We start from the raw sequence: 22501 nt of genomic DNA, 5'->3' as shown, positions 1-22501 counted from the left end.
AACCCCGCCCACAGACACGCCCTCCCCACCCACAGGCCCGCCCCAGCCCCGCCCACAAGAAGTGGGTAGTAGATCTTTTGCCTTGGTCAGTTTATAAAGTAGCTCACATGCTGAAAAAGTGTGAGCACCCCTGGTCTAAAGGATTTAACTTCCAGAGATCCACTGAAGGGAAAATTTATGTTAAATAAATGAGTAACCATGAAATAGATGGTCATGTTGACCATAGTTGTATTCTGCTCTAGTAGGTACATTTGGGGTAGTGCTCATAGATACTTCATACCTGCTGGAGCATTTTTTTGGTGGGCCCATATGTATAGCCATGTAACTATGTGCAAGTTTTGAGTCTGACAAAAATGTTTTCTAGGATAAAGTCTTAGAGACAATTTTGACGTTAATATTGAATGACATTTCACAGGTTAAGCATTTATAGGATTATAGATTCTTTATGAACTTTTGTAAAATAATAATATAATTTTATTTATATAGTGCCAATATATTTCACAGGACTTTTCAAACGGTATTAAAATAAGTCTCTTCATTTTCTGGTAAATATAAAACTATATTTATATAACTATAGAAATTTAGTATAATGAAAAAAATGTAGACAATCTTTTAATACTTTATTGAGTCACAGGCACCTTGCTTTTGTAGCCCACAGGATAACCATGAATAATGGAAACACATGGCCTTTACAAAGCATCGACACGATGCACGTGGGAAGAAAAATAAAGGAAAGCAAGAGGCCCAACTGTTCCCCCCTGCAGCACAGATACAAGTATCACTGAGCAACAATGAATATCATAATGTCAGGAAACGTTCAACACGTGCAGGCTGAGAACCAAGCCGAGGTCACTGGAAGTATATTTACAGCCTAGCGTACGGCATAGCTTTTGCTCAAAGGAATGAATATAAAGTACTGCCAACAGTGACAATAGTTCTATGGCAAGAACAATCAAATACACTATCAACTAAACTCATCATCTATACATCTCGGCTATTTGGATGCAATATCATAGCTCAGAGATTATAGTATACATCAGTATAAAGTATTACGTTTTACATTCAGTACTGAAACAAATAACAGGAGGCTGAAATCCATCCAACTCTTTGGGCAAAGCCTATATACTGAGGAAGGGGAGCATCCTTTTCTTTGATGTATTTTACCTGGAATTTTCCTTCAATTATTTTTCTGACAATAGCTTAACATTGAGGTCAGCAGTAACCTAGCTAACTTTGTGGTTACATTAGGGAGCTTGCAAAAGCTCAGAAGCTGTACCCGTGTGGTCACTGCAGAGACTGACAGCAGGACTCCGACTGTAACAGTTAAAATAGTCAAGAATGCCAGTTTCGGCTACTTAATCCCAAAGATGCATCAGTCAGTACTAGAGAGTTTACTGGAGGATGGGGATCTCCCTGCTTCTCTATCAGCAACCAAGCACTGCAATCTTGGGGTTACAATAGTTGTCATGGGAGCTGACAGCCTAACAAAAGCTTCCAGACTGACCATCTGACCATGGCTGAATACTTGGCACAGCCTAATAGATTGCCTGTCAGTTTTAGACTGCTAGACAATAATGCTTTGTAACATCTCTTAGTGGGACCTGAAGTAAAATAAAGATAACCGCAGCCTTGAAAAGATTGTCAATAAAACCCCATACAAGAATTTGGGGAGACTTACAAGGAGTGGACTGCTGTTGGAGTCAGTGCTTCAGGAGCCATCACACATAGACATATCCAGGATATGGGCTACAGCTGTCACATTCCTTGTGTCAAGCCACTCATGAGCCAGAGACAACGTCAGAAGTGTCTTATCTGGGTAAAGCGAAAAAGGACTGGACTGTTGCTCAGTGGTCTAAAGTCCTGTTTTCAGATGAAAGTAAATTTTGCATTTGATTTGGAAATCTATGTTGAATAGTGTGGAGAGGCACAAAATCTTAGTTGTTTGAGATCCCCTGTGAGGTTTCCCCAGTCAGTGATGGTTTGGGGAGCCATGTCATCTGCACTGTGTTTTATCAAGTCCAAAGTCAGCGCAGCCGTCTACCAGAATGTTTCAGAGCACTTCATGCTTTCTTCTTCCGACAAGTTTTTATTAAGATACTAATTAAATTTTCTTGCCCACCCTGCCAAAAGTACCAGTGCCTGATATAATAACCATAGTATTCCTATGCTAGATCAACAGCAAACTTGCCTGACCTAAACCCATAGAGAATCTATGGGGTATTGTCAAGAGGAAGATGAAACAACAGAACTAACAATGCAGACGAACTGAAGTCCTCAAAGGAACCTTGGCTTCCATAACACCTCTGCAGCGCCACAGGCTGATCACATTACATGCCACGTCGCATTGATACAGTAGTTCATGCAAAAGGAGCATATACTGTACATACCTTTCAGTAGATCAACATTTCTGTACTGAAAAACCATTTTTCTAATTGGTCTTACATAAAAGTAACTTTGGGGCTTTCATTAGCTGTAGGCCATAACATCAACATTCACAGAGATAAACACTTGAAGTAAATCATTCTAGGACAGATAAACCAAAACCATCTAAGGGTTGGTTCACATCTGCTTTTGTATTCCGTCTGCGGAGAGTCCGCATGGAGAGCTCCCGAACAGAATACAAACGCAATTGCAAGCGCTGTGCTTTTAAAGCACACGGACCCCATTGAATATAATGGAGTTCGTGTGCTTGCAGCGCACTGCCCGCACGAATCATGCAGACAGGAAAGTAGATTAGGAACTACTTTCCTGTCCACACAATCCCTGTGGACATCTGCCGGTAAGCACACGGACCCCATTATAGTCTTGGGAGTCCGTGTGCTTTTACAGCACAGCGCTTTGCACTTGCGTCTGGTATTCCGTTCGGGGGGTGGGGGGGGGTGGGGGGTGGTTTCCATGCGGACTCCCCCGGACGGAATCTAAACGCTCATGTGGACAGGGCATAACTTTTAGACAGCACAAAGTTAGACAACAATTGTGTCCAATGCTTTGAAAATCTGGTGCACTTTTAGATTATCTAATCTATCTTTACACAACTTACCAATTGGCTTAGTTTCTGACAAAATTGTGGTGCAAAAATGTGGCGCAGTGGCTGGAATTGTGGTGCAATGTCTGGCTCACAGTTTAGCATATTATAGGAGCGCTATCATTGGGAAAAGTAATTTTTAACTAAACATATACTTGCATAGCCTTTAGAAAAGCTATTCCACACCTACTTTTTGTATGTAACTCGCCTCAGTGGTTTTTGAATTAAACCCTAAACTAAATCCCCTCCACCCACCTAACGTCTAATATTTCTATAAAAAAAACCCAAACAAACATATAATTACTAGAGATGAGCGAACAGTGTTCTATCGAACTCATGTTCGATCGGATATTAGGCTGTTCGGCATGTTCGAATCGAATCGAACACCGCGTGGTAAAGTGCGCCATTACTCGATTCCCCTCCCACCTTCCCTGGCGCCTTTTTTGCTCCAATAACAGCGCAGGGTAGGTGGGACAGGAACTACGACACCGGTGACGTTGAGAAAAGTAGGCAAAACCCATTGGCTGCCGAAAACATGTGACCTCTAATTTAAAAGAACAGCGCCGCCCAGGTTCGCGTCATTCTGAGCTTGCAATTCACCGAGGACGGAGGTTTCCGTCCAGCTAGCTAGGGCTTAGATTCTGGGTAGGCAGGGACAGGCTAGGATAGGAAGGAGAAGACAACCACAACAGCTCTTGTAAGAGCTAAATTCCAGGGAGAAGCTTGTCAGTGTAACGTGGCACTGACGGGCTCAATCGCCGCAACCCAGCTTTCCCAGGATCCTGAATGGAATACACTGTCAGTGTATTCCCGTATACCCGATATATACCCCGATACCCGTTCCAACGGTGTGCCCCCCCACTTCACCCCAGAAATACCCTGCAAGTCCCCTAGCAATAGAATTGGGGCTATATACACCCACAATTTTTACTACTGGTATACAGTGCCATTGTCTGACTGGGAATTCAAAGAGTATATTGGGAATACAAATACCCTCATTTCTTGCTACTGCCATATAGTGCCAGTGTCTGACTGGGAATTCAAAGAATATATTGGGGTTACGTGCACCCACAATTTTTACTACTGGTATACAGTGCCATTGTCTGACTGGGAATTCAAAGAGTATATTGGGAATACAAATACCCTCATTTCTTGCTACTGCCATATAGTGCCAGTGTCTGACTGGGAATTCAAAGAATATATTGGGGTTACGTGCACCCACAATTTTTACTACTGGTATACAGTGCCATTGTCTGACTGGGAATTCAAAGAATATATTGGGGTTATAAATACCCTCATTTCTTGCTACTGCCATATAGTGCCAGTTTCTGACTGGTAATTCAAAGAATATATTGGGGTTACGTGCACCCACAATTTTTACTACTGGTATACAGTGCCATTGTCTGACTGGGAATTCAAAGAATATATTGGGAATACAAATACCCTCATTTCTTGCTACTGCCATATAGTGCCAGTGTCTGACTGGGAATTCAAAGAATATATTGGGGTTACGTGCACCCACAATTTTTACTACTGGTATACAGTGCCATTGTCTGACTGGGAATTCAAAGAATATATTGGGGTTATAAATACCCTCATTTCTTGCTACTGCCATATAGTGCCAGTTTCTGACTGGTAATTCAAAGAATATATTGGGGTTACGTGCACCCACAATTTTTACTACTGGTATACAGTGCCATTGTCTGACTGGGAATTCAAAGAATATATTGGGGTTATAAATACCCTCATTTCTTGCTACTGCCATATAGTGCCAGTTTCTGACTGGTAATTCAAAGAATATATTGGGGTTACGTGCACCCACAATTTTTACTACTGGTATACAGTGCCATTGTCTGACTGGGAATTCAAAGAATATATTGGGAATACAAATACCCTCATTTCTTGCTACTGCCATATAGTGCCAGTGTCTGACTGGTAATTCAAAGAATATATTGGGGTTACGTGCACCCACAATTTTTACTACTGGTATACAGTGCCATTGTCTGACTGGGAATTCAAAGAATATATTGGGGTTATAAATACCCTCATTTCTTGCTACTGCCATATAGTGCCAGTTTCTGACTGGTAATTCAAAGAATATATTGGGGTTACGTGCACCCACAATTTTTACTACTGGTATACAGTGCCATTGTCTGACTGGGAATTCAAAGAATATATTGGGAATACAAATACCCTCATTTCTTGCTACTGCCATATAGTGCCAGTGTCTGACTGGGAATTCAAAGAATATATTGGGGTTACGTGCACCCACAATTTTTACTACTGGTATACAGTGCCATTGTCTGACTGGGAATTCAAAGAATATATTGGGAATACAAATACCCTCATTTCTTGCTACTGCCATATAGTGCCAGTGTCTGACTGGGAAATCAAAGAATATATTGGGGTTACGTGCACCCACAATTTTTACTACTGGTATACAGTGCCATTGTCTGACTGGGAATTCAAAGAATATATTGGGAATACAAATACCCTCATTTCTTGCTACTGCCATATAGTGCCAGTGTCTGACTGGTAATTCAAAGAATATATTGGGGTTACGTGCACCCACAATTTTTACTACTGGTATACAGTGCCATTGTCTGACTGGGAATTCAAAGAATATATTGGGAATACAAATACCCTCATTTCTTGCTACTGCCATATAGTGCCAGTGTCTGACTGGGAATTCAAAGAATATATTGGGGTTACGTGCACCCACAATTTTTACTACTGGTATACAGTGCCATTGTCTGACTGGGAATTCAAAGAATATATTGGGGTTATAAATACCCTCATTTCTTGCTACTGCCATATAGTGCCAGTTTCTGACTGGTAATTCAAAGAATATATTGGGGTTACGTGCACCCACAATTTTTACTACTGGTATACAGTGCCATTGTCTGACTGGGAATTCAAAGAATATATTGGGGTTATAAATACCCTCATTTCTTGCTACTGCCATATAGTGCCAGTTTCTGACTGGTAATTCAAAGAATATATTGGGGTTACGTGCACCCACAATTTTTACTACTGGTATACAGTGCCATTGTCTGACTGGGAATTCAAAGAATATATTGGGAATACAAATACCCTCATTTCTTGCTACTGCCATATAGTGCCAGTGTCTGACTGGGAATTCAAAGAATATATTGGGGTTACGTGCACCCACAATTTTTACTACTGGTATACAGTGCCATTGTCTGACTGGGAATTCAAAGAATATATTGGGAATACAAATACCCTCATTTCTTGCTACTGCCATATAGTGCCAGTGTCTGACTGGGAAATCAAAGAATATATTGGGGTTACGTGCACCCACAATTTTTACTACTGGTATACAGTGCCATTGTCTGACTGGGAATTCAAAGAATATATTGGGAATACAAATACCCTCATTTCTTGCTACTGCCATATAGTGCCAGTGTCTGACTGGTAATTCAAAGAATATATTGGGGTTACGTGCACCCACAATTTTTACTACTGGTATACAGTGCCATTGTCTGACTGGGAATTCAAAGAATATATTGGGAATACAAATACCCTCATTTCTTGCTACTGCCATATAGTGCCAGTGTCTGACTGGGAATTCAAAGAATATATTGGGGTTACGTGCACCCACAATTTTTACTACTGGTATACAGTGCCATTGTCTGACTGGGAATTCAAAGAATATATTGGGGTTATAAATACCCTCATTTCTTGCTACTGCCATATAGTGCCAGTTTCTGACTGGTAATTCAAAGAATATATTGGGGTTACGTGCACCCACAATTTTTACTACTGGTATACAGTGCCATTGTCTGACTGGGAATTCAAAGAATATATTGGGGTTATAAATACCCTCATTTCTTGCTACTGCCATATAGTGCCAGTTTCTGACTGGTAATTCAAAGAATATATTGGGGTTACGTGCACCCACAATTTTTACTACTGGTATACAGTGCCATTGTCTGACTGGGAATTCAAAGAATATATTGGGAATACAAATACCCTCATTTCTTGCTACTGCCATATAGTGCCAGTGTCTGACTGGGAATTCAAAGAATATATTGGGGTTACGTGCACCCACAATTTTTACTACTGGTATACAGTGCCATTGTCTGACTGGGAATTCAAAGAATATATTGGGAATACAAATACCCTCATTTCTTGCTACTGCCATATAGTGCCAGTGTCTGACTGGGAAATCAAAAAATATATTGGGGTTACGTGCACCCACAATTTTTACTACTGGTATACAGTGCCATTGTCTGACTGGGAATTCAAAGAATATATTGGGGTTACGTGCACCCACAATTTTTACTACTGGTATACAGTGCCATTGTCTGACTGGGAATTCAAAGAATATATTGGGAATACAAATACCCTCATTTCTTGCTACTGCCATATAGTGCCAGTGTCTGACTGGGAATTCAAAGAATATATTGGGGTTACGTGCACCCACAATTTTTACTACTGGTATACAGTGCCATTGTCTGACTGGGAATTCAAAGAATATATTGGGAATACAAATACCCTCATTTCTTGCTACTGCCATATAGTGCCAGTGTCTGACTGGGAATTCAAAGAATATATTGGGGTTACGTGCACCCACAATTTTTACTACTGGTATACAGTGCCATTGTCTGACTGGGAATTCAAAGAATATATTGGGGTTATAAATACCCTCATTTCTTGCTACTGCCATATAGTGCCAGTTTCTGACTGGTAATTCAAAGAATATATTGGGGTTACGTGCACCCACAATTTTTACTACTGGTATACAGTGCCATTGTCTGACTGGGAATTCAAAGAATATATTGGGGTTATAAATACCCTCATTTCTTGCTACTGCCATATAGTGCCAGTTTCTGACTGGTAATTCAAAGAATATATTGGGGTTACGTGCACCCACAATTTTTACTACTGGTATACAGTGCCATTGTCTGACTGGGAATTCAAAGAATATATTGGGGTTACGTGCACCCACAATTTTTACTACTGGTATACAGTGCCATTGTCTGACTGGGAATTCAAAGAATATATTGGGAATACAAATACCCTCATTTCTTGCTACTGCCATATAGTGCCAGTGTCTGACTGGGAAATCAAAGAATATATTGGGGTTACGTGCACCCACAATTTTTACTACTGGTATACAGTGCCAATTTCTAACTAGGAATTCAAAATGCGCAAGGCTCCCGGAAAGGGACGTGGACGAGGCCGTGGGCGAGGTCGGGGGAATGGTTCTGGGGAGCAAGGTAGCAGTGAAGCCACAGGGCGTCCCGTGCCTACTCCTGTGGGGCAGCAAGCATTGCGCCACTCCACAGTGCCAGGGTTGCTTGCCACATTAACTAAACTGCAGGGTACAAACCTTAGTAGGCCCGAGAACCAGGAACAGGTCTTGCAATGGCTGTCAGAGAACGCTTACAGCACATTGTCCAGCAGCCAGTCAGACTCTGCCTCCTCTCCTCCTATTACCCAACAGTCTTGTCTTCCTTCCTCCCAAAATTCCGAAGCTTTACAGAACAATAACCCCAACTGTCCCTGCTCCCCAGAGCTGTTCTCCGCTCCTTTCATTGTCCCTCAACCTGCCTCTCCACGTCACGATTCCACGAACCTAACAGAGGAGCATCTGTGTCCAGATGCTCAAACACTAGAGTCTCCTCCATCTCCGTTCGATTTGGTGGTGGATGACCAGCAACCCACCCTCATCGACGATGATGTGACGCAGTTGCCGTCAGGGCATCCAGTTGACCGGCGCATTGTGCGGGAGGAGGAGATGAGACAGGAGTTGGAAGAGGAAGTGGTGGATGATGAGGACACTGACCCGACCTGGACAGGGGGGATGTCAAGCGGGGAAAGTAGTGTGGATGTTGAGGCAGGTGCAGCACCAAAAAGGGTAGCTAGAGGCAGAGGCAGAGGTCAGCAGCTTAGGCGAAGCCAGGCCACACCCGGAATCTCCCAAGATGTTCCAGTTCGTACCCAGCCCCGAAAAACTCCCACCTCGAGGGCACGTTTCTCGAAGGTGTGGAGTTTTTTCAAGGAATGCGCCGAGGACAGATATAGTGTTGTCTGCACAATTTGCCTCTCGAAATTGATTAGGGGCTCTGAGAAGAGCAACCTGTCCACCACTTCAATGCGCCGTCATTTGGAATCCAAGCACTGGAATCAGTGGCAGGCAGCAACGGCAGGACAAAGGCCGCCTGCCGTTCACGCCACTGCCACTGCCTCTGCCTCTGCCACTGCCACTGCTGACTGTGCTGGCGATGCACTCCAGAGGACGAGCCAGGACACCACTTCATCTGCCTCCGCCACTTTGTTGACTTCTACCTCATCCTCCCCTGGTCCTGTCTTATCTCCTTCTCCTGCACCATCAAAGGCACCATCAGGCGTTTCTTTACAACAACCCACCATCTCTCAGACATTGGAGCGGCGGCAGAAATACACTGCTAACCACCCACACGCGCAAGCCTTGAACGCCAACATCGCTAAACTGCTGGCCCAGGAGATGTTGGCGTTCCGGCTTGTTGAAACTCCCGCCTTCCTGGACCTGATGGCAACTGCGGCACCTCGCTATGCCGTCCCTAGCCGTCACTACTTATCCCGGTGTGCCGTCCCCGCCTTGCACCAGCACGTGTCACTCAACATCAGGCGGGCCCTTAGTTCCGCGCTTTGCACAAAGGTCCACTTGACCACCGACGCGTGGACAAGTGCATGCGGACAGGGACGCTACATTTCACTGACGGCACACTGGGTGAATGTAGTTGAGGCTGGGACTGCTTCCCAAACTGGCCCGGTGTACCTCGTCTCCCCGCCTAACATTCCTGGCAGGGACACGAGAAGAACACCCCCCTCCTCCTCCTCCTCTACCGCCTCCTCCTCCGCCACCGCCTCCTCCTCTGCCACCGCCTCCTCCTCCGCTGTTAGATTGACCCCAGCTACGAGTTGGAAACGTTGCAGCACTGGCGTTGGTAGACGTCAGCAGGCTGTGCTGAAGCTGATCAGCTTGGGGGACAGACAGCACACTGCCTCCGAGGTGAGGGATGCCCTCCTCGATGAGACGGCAATATGGTTTGAGCCGCTGCACCTGGGCCCAGGCATGGTCGTTTGTGATAACGGCCGGAACCTGGTAGCAGCTCTGGAGCTTGCCGGACTCCAACATGTTCCATGCCTGGCCCACGTCTTCAACCTAGTGGTGCAACGTTTCCTAAAGAGCTACCCCAATGTTCCAGAGCTACTGGTGAAAGTGCGGCGCATGTGCGCCCACTTTCGCAAGTCGACAGTAGCCGCTGCTAGCTTAAAATCTCTCCAGCAACGCCTGCATGTGCCACAACACCGGCTTTTGTGCGACGTCCCCACACGCTGGAACTCAACGTTTCAGATGTTGAATAGAGTGGTTGAGCAGCAGAGACCTTTGATGGAATACCAGCTACAAAACCCTAGGGTGCCACAAAGTCAGCTGCCTCAGTTTCACATCCATGAGTGGCCATGGATGAGAGACCTTTGTGACATCCTACGGGTCTTTGAGGAGTCCACAAGGAGGGTGAGCTCTGAGGATGCGATGGTGAGCCTTACAATCCCGCTCTTGTGTGTTCTGAGAGAATCCCTGATTGACATCAGGGATAACTCAGATCACACAGAGGAGTTAGGGATAGCATCCGATCCGTCACAGCTGGAGAGTAGGTCCACACATCTGTCCGCTTCACTGCGTTTAATGGAGGAGGAGGAGGAGGAGGAGGAAGAAGAGTTGTCCGATGATGTGATGGTGATACAGGAGGCTTCCGGGCAACTTCGAATCGTCCCATTGTTGCAGCGCGGATGGGTAGACATGGAGGATGAGGAGGAAATGGAGATTGAACTTTCCGGTGGGGCCAGAGGAGTCATGCCAACTAACACTGTGGCAGACATGGCTGAGTTCATGTTGGGGTGCTTTACAACCGACAAGCGTATTGTCAAAATCATGGAGGACAACCAGTACTGGATCTTTGCTATCCTTGACCCCCGGTATAAAAACAACATCTCGTCTTTTATTCCGGTAGAGGGGAGGGCCAATCGCATCAATGCTTGCCACAGGCAATTGGTGCAGAATATGATGGAGATGTTTCCAGCATGTGACGTTGGCGGCAGGGAGGGCAGTTCCTCCAGTAGGCAACCAAGTTCTCACCGGTCCACACAAACGAGGGGCACACTGTCTAAGGTCTGGGACACCTTGATGGCACCCCCTCGCCAAAGTGCCGCCACGGAGGGTCCTAGTGTCACCAGGCGTGAGAAGTATAGGCGCATGTTGCGGGAATACCTTTCCGACCACAGCCCTGTCCTCTCCGACCCCTCTGCGCCCTACACGTATTGGGTGTCGAAGTTGGACCTGTGGCTTGAACTTGCCCTATATGCCTTGGAGGTGCTGTCCTGTCCTGCCGCCAGCGTCCTATCTGAGAGGGTGTTCAGTGCAGCCGGTGGCATCATCACTGACAAGCGCACCCGTCTGTCAGCTGAGAGTGCCGACCGGCTCACTTTGATAAAAATGAACCACCACTGGATAGAGCCTTCATTTTTGTGCCCACCTGTGTAAAGCACCCCAACATGAAACTCCATGTCTGTACTCAACCTCTCCAATTCCTCCGCATCCTCATACTCATCCACCATAAGCGTTGCACAATTCTGCTAATACTAGGCTCCCTCCAACATGATTTCCCCCAACTCTGCTGGTTAGAGGCTCCCTCCACCCTGATTTCCACCAACTCTGCTGGTTAGAGGCTCCCTCCACCCTGCTTTCCCACAACTCTGCTGGTTAGAGGCTCCCTCCACCATGAATTTGCCCAAACTGGGCTGGTTAGAGGCTCCCTCCACCATGAATTGGTCCAAACTGGGTTTTTTAGAGGCTCCCTCCACCATGAATTGGTCCAAACTGGGGTTTTTAGAGGCTCCCTCCACCATGAATTGGTCCAAACTGGGCTGTTTAGCGGCTCCCTCCACCATTAATTGGTCCAAACTGGGCTGGTTAGAGGCTCCCTCCACCATGAATTTGCCCAAACTGGGCTGTTTAGAGGCTCCCTCCACCATGAATTTGCCCAAACTGGGCTGGTTAGAGGCTCCCTCCACCATGAATTGGTCCAAACTGGGGTTTTTAGAGGCTCCCTCCACCATGAATTGGTCCAAACTTGGCTGTTTAGAGGCTCCCTCCACCATGAATTGGTCCAAACTGGGGTGGTTAGAGGCTCCCTCCACCATTAATTGGTCCAAACTGGGCTGGTTAGAGGCTCCCTCCACCATTAATTGGTCCAAACTGGGCTGGTTAGAGGCTCCCTCCACCATTAATTGGTCCAAACTGGGCTGGTTAGAGGCTCCCTCCACCATGAATTTGCCCAAACTGGGCTGTTTAGAGGCTCCCTCCACCATGAATTGGTCCAAACTGGGTTTTTTAGAGGCTCCCTCCACCATGAATTGGTCCAAACTGGGCTGTTTAGAGGCTCCCTCCACCATGAATTTGCCCAAACTGGGCTGTTTAGCGGCTCCCTCCACCATTAATTGGTACAAACTGGGCTGGTTAGAGGCTCCCTCCACCATGAATTTGCCCAAACTGGGCTGTTTAGAGGCTCCCTCCACCATGAATTTGCCCAAACTGGGCTGGTTAGAGGCTCCCTCCACCATGAATTGGTCCAAACTGGGGTTTTTAGAGGCTCCCTCCACCATGAATTGGTCCAAACTTGGCTGTTTAGAGGCTCCCTCCACCATGAATTGGTCCAAACTGGGCTGTTTAGAGGCTCCCTCCACAATGAATTTGCCCAAACTGGGCTGTTTAGCGGCTCCCTCCACCATTAATTGGTCCAAACTGGGCTGGTTAGAGGCTCCCTCCACAATGAATTTGCCCAAACTGGGCTGTTTAGAGGCTCCCTCCACCATGAATTTGCCCAAACTGGGCTGTTTAGAGGCTCCCTCCACCATGAATTGGTCCAAACTGGGTTTTTTAGAGGCTCCCTCCACCATGAATTGGTCCAAACTGGGCTGTTTAGAGGCTCCCTCCACCATGAATTTGCCCAAACTGGGCTGTTTAGCGGCTCCCTCCACCATTAATTGGTCCAAACTGGGCTGGTTAGAGGCTCCCTCCACCATTAATTGGTCCAAACTGGGCTGGTTAGAGGCTCCCTCCACCATGAATTTGCCCAAACTGGGCTGTTTAGAGGCTCCCTCCACCATGAATTGGTCCAAACTGGGTTTTTTAGAGGCTCCCTCCACCATGAATTGGTCCAAACTGGGGTTTTTAGAGGCTCCCTCCACCATGAATTGGTCCAAACTGGGCTGTTTAGCGGCTCCCTCCACCATTAATTGGTCCAAACTGGGCTGGTTAGAGGCTCCCTCCACCATGAATTTGCCCAAACTGGGCTGTTTAGAGGCTCCCTCCACCATGAATTTGCCCAAACTGGGCTGGTTAGAGGCTCCCTCCACCATGAATTGGTCCAAACTGGGGTTTTTAGAGGCTCCCTCCACCATGAATTGGTCCAAACTTGGCTGTTTAGAGGCTCCCTCCACCATGAATTGGTCCAAACTGGGGTGGTTAGAGGCTCCCTCCACCATGAATTGGTCCAAACTGGGCTGGTTAGAGGCTCCCTCCACCATTAATTGGTCCAAACTGGGCTGGTTAGAGGCTCCCTCCACCATTAATTGGTCCAAACTGGGCTGGTTAGAGGCTCCCTCCACCATGAATTTGCCCAAACTGGGCTGTTTAGAGGCTCCCTCCACCATGAATTGGTCCAAACTGGGTTTTTTAGAGGCTCCCTCCACCATGAATTGGTCCAAACTGGGCTGTTTAGAGGCTCCCTCCACCATGAATTTGCCCAAACTGGGCTGTTTAGCGGCTCCCTCCACCATTAATTGGTCCAAACTGGGCTGGTTAGAGGCTCCCTCCACCATGAATTTGCCCAAACTGGGCTGTTTAGAGGCTCCCTCCACCATGAATTTGCCCAAACTGGGCTGGTTAGAGGCTCCCTCCACCATGAATTGGTCCAAACTGGGGTTTTTAGAGGCTCCCTCCACCATGAATTGGTCCAAACTTGGCTGTTTAGAGGCTCCCTCCACCATGAATTGGTCCAAACTGGGGTGGTTAGAGGCTCCCTCCACCATTAATTGGTCCAAACTGGGCTGGTTAGAGGCTCCCTCCACCATTAATTGGTCCAAACTGGGCTGGTTAGAGGCTCCCTCCACCATTAATTGGTCCAAACTGGGCTGGTTAGAGGCTCCCTCCACCATGAATTTGCCCAAACTGGGCTGTTTAGAGGCTCCCTCCACCATGAATTGGTCCAAACTGGGTTTTTTAGAGGCTCCCTCCACCATGAATTGGTCCAAACTGGGCTGTTTAGAGGCTCCCTCCACCATGAATTTGCCCAAACTGGGCTGTTTAGCGGCTCCCTCCACCATTAATTGGTCCAAACTGGGCTGGTTAGAGGCTCCCTCCACCATGAATTTGCCCAAACTGGGCTGTTTAGAGGCTCCCTCCACCATGAATTTGCCCAAACTGGGCTGGTTAGAGGCTCCCTCCACCATGAATTGGTCCAAACTGGGGTTTTTAGAGGCTCCCTCCACCATGAATTGGTCCAAACTTGGCTGTTTAGAGGCTCCCTCCACCATGAATTGGTCCAAACTGGGGTGGTTAGAGGCTCCCTCCACCATTAATTGGTCCAAACTGGGCTGGTTAGAGGCTCCCTCCACCATTAATTGGTCCAAACTGGGCTGGTTAGAGGCTCCCTCCACCATTAATTGGTCCAAACTGGGCTGGTTAGAGGCTCCCTCCACCATTAATTGGTCCAAACTGGGCTGGTTAGAGGCTCCCTCCACCATGAATTTGCCCAAACTGGGCTGGTTAGAGGCTCCCTCCACCATGAATTGGTCCAAACTGGGTTTTTTAGAGGCTCCCTCCACCATGAATTTGCCCAAACTGGGCTGGTTAGAGGCTCCCTCCACCATGAATTTGCCCAAACTGGGCTGGTTAGAGGCTCCCTCCACCATGAATTGGTCCAAACTGGGTTTTTTAGAGGCTCCCTCCACCATGAATTTGCCCACACTGGGCTGGTTAGAGGCTCCCTCCACCATGAATTGGTCCAAACTGGGGTTTTTAGAGGCTCCCTCCACCATGAATTTGCCTAAACTGGGGTGTTTAGAGGCTCCCTCCACCATGAATTTGCCCAAACTCTGCTGGTTAGAGGCTCAATCCACCCTGATTTTCAAAACAAATGTTGGTGCCAACCTCAACTTACTACAAGGGCCAAATTCACTGCTGGTGACAAGCTCTCCTCACTGCAAGTGCCAAATACACATGTTTCAAGGTGTTTTCCTACTGTCAGAGATGTGGTATTGAGTGTGTAAAGTGTGTAGTTGTTAGGCTGTGATGTTGGGGTAATAGAGGGTCTTTGGTGTGTTAGATGCCCCCAGACATGCTTCCCCTGCTGTCCCAGTGTCATTCCAGAGGTGTTGGCATCATTTCCTGGGGTGTCATAGTGGACTTGGTGACCCTCCAGACACGGATTTGGGTTTCCCCCTTAACGAGTATCTGTTCCCCATAGACTATAATGGGGTTCGAAACCCGTTCGAACACACGAACATTGAGCGGCTGTTCGAATCGAATTTCGAACCTCGAACATTTTAGTGTTCGCTCATCTCTAATAATTACCCATATCCCAGGGACACTTTCTGTTAATGCAATGACGTTCCGTACCCCCCCCCCCCCCCCCATCAATACTTCCGTGTCTTCCTGTGTCGGGAATGGTTCCTCCTCTCCTCCTCTTTAGAAGTGCTTGCGCAATCTGAAGGTGACTGCAAAACATGTGCAATCGAGATGGAACTCCATCGCTACTGTGCAGGCCTCACAGGTACTTCCAGTCTGTGCACAGCTTCTCCAGCACAATGAAAATGAAAGGAAGAGCCATCTCCCAGATCGGAAGCTAGGTAAGTATGACGGGTGGGAGGGTTTGGGGGTTGAAATTAGTTAGCTACTTGAAATGGGCTAGCAGTGGGCGGGATAGCTTACTGTAGCTTAGCTAGAGAGACAGGGAGATAGTAAGGAAGGTACACAGGAAGTTACATAGTAGGAATTTAACACCAAGTAAACAAATGAAGAAGATGCCAGGAGCTCCCATAGATATCTAGGAATCACTCAAAACACTGCTAAAAGGTACATGGGTGTACTATACCCATTAATAGCACTAACAGACCTTTTTATTTATTTAAAAAAAAAAAAAAAATTGCCCGGAAAAACCCTTTAGGTTGCAAGGGCCCTGTTATAAGTACATGAGTAATATATTTCCAGTACTTGGCCTCTTGGAGGATATCAGGTGGTAGTTGTTTTAATTATTTTTCTATTGATATATGTATTTTAGTATATTATTTTTTATTGGTATTTGAGAAAAGTCTTTTAAACGTTATTTTTAGATTTCTTTAGAATTTTAATAAAATAGGACATCTTAACCCAGCCTTAGAAGGCAATAAGTCATTAAATCGAAATTGGAATTGTATCAAGTAATATGCCTGATGTTGGCTGCAATTTAGTAGTACATAAGGTTAGAAGATCAGAAACCTGAAATATAGTTTACTATGCAACATCATTGTTCCTTTATGAGTGTGGATTACCATTTAATTTTTAGAGAAAAGAATCTTCAAGCACCTAACATAGTTCTTACTCTTAACTTAGTTATTGAAAATATAATGTTGTAGGTATCTGATTATTCTCAAAAAGTTTCAGCCAAAAAATAACAGTAAATGTGAGGACCATTAAGATGTGTGCTCTGCATCCATTTTACCATGAATTTCCTTTTTTTACATTAGGGTGAAATTTGCAGCAAAATCTTGCAACAAATTCAGGAGATACAGGGCATGCTGCAAATCCAAAAATCTTTGACTGTGAAAAGTTTAAAAGTGGGAATGGAGTTTTGTAAATTCCCATTCACTAGTATTTGTACTTTGTACTCTTCTGGAAATTACAGTCCTGACAGCCCTAAAGCACTGGAGCACCATGTGCAAGGAGGCTTTAGGGGAACCTTTGGTCCTCTGTCCTCCTCATAACTGTAGGATCTGGCAAATCAGGTCCCCAGCGATCGGACACTTATTCCCTGTCGAGTAGATAGGGGATAAGTGTCCATAACAGCACAACCTCTTTAAAGCCTTTGGTAACATAACATATATAAAAAGCTGGTAGCTGGTCAGTTTAATAAATCTTTCTCATGGTGTTTTGGCGTTCCCCTTCCTTAACAGACTCAGGGCACTCCTTGGGGGAAAATCAGAAAATGCATATCCTCAGGGAACCCATACCAAATAATTGTTAACAAAAGACAAAAATTGTCCTAAGGATACAAATAACGTTGCATGATAACATGTGGTCATCTACCCACCTACCTGGAGGGTATCCAAGGCTCCCTTATCTATATTTATCTTAATCAACTCCTCTGCGTGAATATTTAGTACCTCCATGCACATTACAAAATATACATATTTGTACAAAAAAGAAAATTCAGTTCCCCTTGTGAACTCTCATCTGAAGGTGAAATATGTTGATGTCAAGGTACAGCTGACACATAACCTTTCAGCTACATACACAAAGGAAATCCAGGATGATACGTAATAAATCATTATTCTAAGACATAACCTACTGTAGCACATCGCTTTTCACCTGCTTTATATAACTGATCTCACAGCATCAGGGCCAGATTCAGAAGCAGGCAGGATTTAGCAGTTCTCAGGGCTGCATTGACAATAAGCTCCTAAATTAAAGGTGCTCTTCAATTCACTTGTCAAACTGGATTATTTTTACTGTTCATTAACCAATGTGCACTTCCCATTCTGGGCATCAGAAAAGAGAAAAAAAAAAAAAAAACACGTCAGGAGAGTCAGTTACATAAGTGGAGCAGAGAAGTCTAGATTATTGCTGTGACTTACTCCTCTTTATGTAAATTCCCCCCAATGCAGGGCGTACAATGCTCTGACATCGCATTTCAGTGGCCATGTTTAAAGGGATTTATTAAAAGAGAAAACAATGAACTGTGAACAATGTAGCTTTGCCAGGAGACTACTATTTATCTGTAATATTTGGGGAAATCTGAAAGAAAGTGTTTAAGAAAGAAAGTGTTTAATTTTCCCATAGCACCACCATAGGGCATATTATACAAACAAATCACCAGGTTGTCTGGGTAATGTAGGACAGGACAAGTTCTCTGATGCAAGAGATGCTCTTTGTATCCTCTCTAGACTCTGGACAAGTGATGGTCCTGAACACAGGACTGTCCCCAAACACCACCTCTTTATTAGGGTTTAAAGTTGATTCTCTAAACCGGGCAACCTCTTTAAAGTACTATATAGTGCAGTGGTGTGGCACTGAGTGGAGCCATTCTGTTGGGCAACGCAGTAACCTAACAGCAACCCTGTATTGCACCTTCTTCTACATGGGTCAACAGTCACTCTCAGCCAACCTCAAACAGATTATAAGCCCCCCAATTGATGTTCAGGGGTTCTATCACTAGTGCTGATATGTGTGTTTTCATGGTATTCTTTTTAACAAATCAATAAAGTACATACATTCTTCCACATAAAATACACTTAGCCTACATCAATTCTGGATTTTACCAGACACCATATCTTGCCCCCAAAGATCTAGCCTTGTATATTACTTTTCTGAAGACGATAATCCCAAAGCACCATTCGGAGTGAGAGGAGGTGTACAGACTAGGCCCAGATGTCCTGAAAACTTTACTAATAGGATCCTTTTGGCCATTCTGTACATGACACCCACAGATGAGGATACAAACATGCCGTACTACATTCTATAATGCTCACATCAGCAAACAGTTCACTAGTGCAAATGCACTGAATTCCCCTCCGACTCAGTGCAGACAGACAAAGGACATAAAAACAGAGTGGCAGACACTTAACTCTGGGTGACAATGGACAGATCACTATGCGACAATAGAGAGAAAATGATAGATTGTGCAGACAGGAAGCCAGTGGCACAGGGTACACAGCACCTGGTGACAATGCAGAGGGTGACATGGTGACAAGCACACTGACACTCACAACAAGAAGCTCATCTCCTTGCTAAGCCGACAGCAGCAGGGACAGCAGCAGAGTGCAGGAGGTGACAGTCCACTCAAAACAGCAGCTGTAATCCTTCTGCCAGAGAGACGGGGGATGTGAACCACACGCTGCAGAACGCCTTTTTTTTCCAACAACTTTATTTAAAAAGGACAAAGATGACAAACCAAGGAAGGACAGAAAATCTGTGTGAAAATTTAGACTGCAACAACATTTTAGCACTGAGGTTGTGTTTTGAGCATTTTATTTGGCAACCTCATTATTTAATACGACTTAGACTAGGTTCACATTTGTGTCAGATTCTTCGATTCCACCATAGATTACCCCAAAATTCAGTTTAAAGGGATTCTAAATTTAAACACTTTTTTCTGGTTGACCTGTAGGAATAACCTTAAAGGGGTAGTCCCATCACAAGGATCCTATCTATACTGCTGGTTAATGTGGATGTAAGGCTTTTCCTAAATACACTGCTTCAGCAAAACTGCTTTGTTTGTCCACTATCTTACTTTATTCAATTCTTTGTGACCACAGCCCTGACTTAGTTGCTCATGAGTCAAGTGATGTATCTGCCTGCTCTCAGGGGGGAGGGAGGAGGGGCTAAGTGCAGGGAGCGAGCCTGTGTATCTAGCTATTCCTGTGTCTACACCATGTGACCTAGGTCCTGCACTCAGATAGGGGAGAGGAGCTGCTTTCATTTCTTCTGTTCTCCCAGTTATCAGGCTAGCTAATTCAATTGTGTTCATTATGGCAGAGACAGGCAGTCTCTGTATGTAACACAGAATGGAGTTGCTGCTGCCTGTACTTCATAGTCCAATATGGGTTGGCGGAGCTACACGCGAATTTGGGGGCAGAGCTAAACGGCAGGTTGCATGTGAAACCCCGCCCACCAAATGATGCAAGAAACCAGGAAGAAAGAACATTTTACAGCAGTAAAGACTGATGAGTATGTGAGGTGGGAATACCCCTTTAACTATGTAAACAGATTGTGAACTTTACAGTAATTCTGATAATTTGGGATTTGCAGAATTGTCATGTTACCGTATTATGACCGCCAGCTAATATCCGGTCAACCACTGTTTGCAGTATCAACAGCATCTACATGGGCTGGAAGTGACTCAGTAAGGTGCCAGTAGGTTGTCTCAAGCATGTGGAAACATGCGCATTGCACTGCTTCCCACATTTGCTGGAAAGTGTGAACACAATGATTTAGATGGACCCACAGATGCTCAGTTGGGTTCAAGTTTGGGGAATTATGGGGCCAGGGAAGTACTTGGAAGTCTTGGTCGTGTTCTTTCAACCAGTGTCAAACATTTCTAGCCATGTGATATGTCACATTGTCTTAATGGAAGATTCCATCTTCCCAGGAAAGACAAACAGAATGTATTCATACCCAAATCAATTCAGAGTGCTTTCCATGTGGATGAATGGGCCATGAAAAAAATTCCACAGACCATAACACTTTTGCCATCAGTTTGTGTTCATCCAGTAATGGTTGCAGGGTGTTTATTCACTGATGTTTCTCACCTGACACACCAAAGTCCATCAATTCAACCAAGCAGAAAATTTGACTCATTGGAGAAGGCAACCCTTTTGCCAATCAGCGGTGGTCCACTACACTACAGCCATACAAATTCAATTGATCAGTATGGGTCCCAGCGGTTGGATCCGCCCTGATCAGCAAGTTAACTTAATACGGTGTTAATACCCCAATAACTAATCCTAACCATACACATTAGATTTCAAATGGCCACATTTTGTTCATACAAACAATTATGCGACCTGATAAGAGGCAGGATAGTTGTTAAAGGGGTTATGTGTGGAGATTATTTTCAACAGCGCATTCAGTACACTGGATAAATATCTAACGCTACATTCACACCTGTGTTTGAGTTTCCTAATCTGCTTAAAAAAGCTGTTACCTTCAGAAACCTGCAGAACCTATAGACTATAATGGGATCCGTCGGGTTTCTGCCTGAAAAGGGTAGAAAATGCAGAGAGAGAAACATAGCTTTAAAGCTAAGGCCCCACGGGCCATATTCGCAGCGCTAAAGCGCTGCGGAAAGAACCTCTGCTGACTTTCTCTTAACATTATATCTACGGGAAAGCCACCGGCGTTTCCGTAGATATAATTGACATGCTATGATTTGCAAAGCCGCAACGGCTTTACAAATCGCGTGTCCGCACTGCGTTTTTTTTCCGCAAAGCGGGCATGGGATTCGCATGAATCCCATCCCCTTTGCTTGCACTGTACAACGCCGTGATTTTTCCCGCAGCGTCTTCAATTAATTTTAGGGCTCGTTCACAGGGGGCAAGAGATGGCGGATTTTGACACCGAATCCACCCCTTCACAATAGAGGTTGATGTAGACCACTAGCATCCTTTTTTCAGTGAACAGGCTGCCCTTTCTTCAGGTGGATTCCGCGGATGATTCATCCGCGGCGTCCACCTCGTGACAGCACCCACCGGACTAGGCCCATTCATTTTGGCCTACCCCGGAGCAGGAAGCTGCGACTGTCGGAAGCTGCTACATTTGGGGCAGGCACATTTTGGTCCTATTCTGATGCAGTTTCCCCGTGTCAAAATCAGGACCAAAATACGCCGTCGATAGCCCCGTGTGAACTAGCACTTATGTGGAATAAAGCGTAGTTGGTTATGTGACCAAGAGTGAAAGCAACAACAGGGGAGGCAGAGAAATTAGACTTCCAGTCACCCCATTATGCTCTGCATACCCAATAATCAGGTTGCCAGGGTCCCCTCTTCTAGATCAGTAAGACATTCCTCCACTGCAGTGAATGCACTGTGCAAAATGTAGTCTCCTTACATAACTCTAATTACTTACCGTCAATCTGCACACGTTGGCTAATCGGTAGAGATGAGCGAGTAGTATTCGATCGAATACTACTATTTGATCGAATACTCGTATCGGTCGAATACCACGCGGGAAATTTTCATTGAATTCAATGCAAAAACCTCCTCGTGCTCCTCATCCTGCTACTTCCAGAACTTGGAGGATCCAAGGTGTCGAATTTTGGTTTCCATGGAAACCGGAACAACATTCCCGTTTTTTCCCATAGACTATAATAGGATTCGATATTCGAACGAATACTACTCGCTCATCTCTACTAATCGGCCATGAAGGAAACTGATATTTTTGGTCAACAGTTGGACAAAAATATGCAGCATAACCAATCTTTCAATAGCATTAACGTTTCTGCTAAAGGCTACCATCAGTCGAGTGTTTGCAGTATCATCATACCCAATTGTCAACCAAAATAGCCAAATTTGTCTGATGTACGTCTCAGACTGGGTTCACATCTGCACCCGGATTCCATCCCCAAATTCACTTGAAAAATGCGGAGAAAAAAGTCCTTTCTGCATTTTTCAGGTGGAAACTGGACGAAACCCGGCAGACCCCATTACAGT

The 22501-nt window shown here is 45.3% G+C and overlaps 1 protein-coding gene across 1 annotated transcript in view; it reads right to left on the bottom strand.

Moving 5' to 3' along the window:
• The window catches only part of MOB1B (MOB kinase activator 1B), a 59274-nt gene extending 40106 nt beyond the window's left edge, over positions 1–19168 (bottom strand). Inside the window, exon 1 of the mRNA XM_075285337.1 lies at positions 19061–19168. Coding sequence (XP_075141438.1) covers positions 19061–19074 — 14 coding nt within the window. The 5' untranslated portion in view covers positions 19075–19168. The remainder of the gene's footprint in view (positions 1–19060) is intronic.
• Positions 19169–22501: the final 3333 nt, after the last annotated feature.

This window comes from Leptodactylus fuscus, chromosome 1, assembly GCF_031893055.1.
Source record: "Leptodactylus fuscus isolate aLepFus1 chromosome 1, aLepFus1.hap2, whole genome shotgun sequence".
NCBI classification, from domain to species: domain Eukaryota; kingdom Metazoa; phylum Chordata; class Amphibia; order Anura; family Leptodactylidae; genus Leptodactylus; species Leptodactylus fuscus.
Note: the sequence above shows the minus strand (reverse complement) of the source record. Positions and strands in the feature narration are given on the sequence as shown.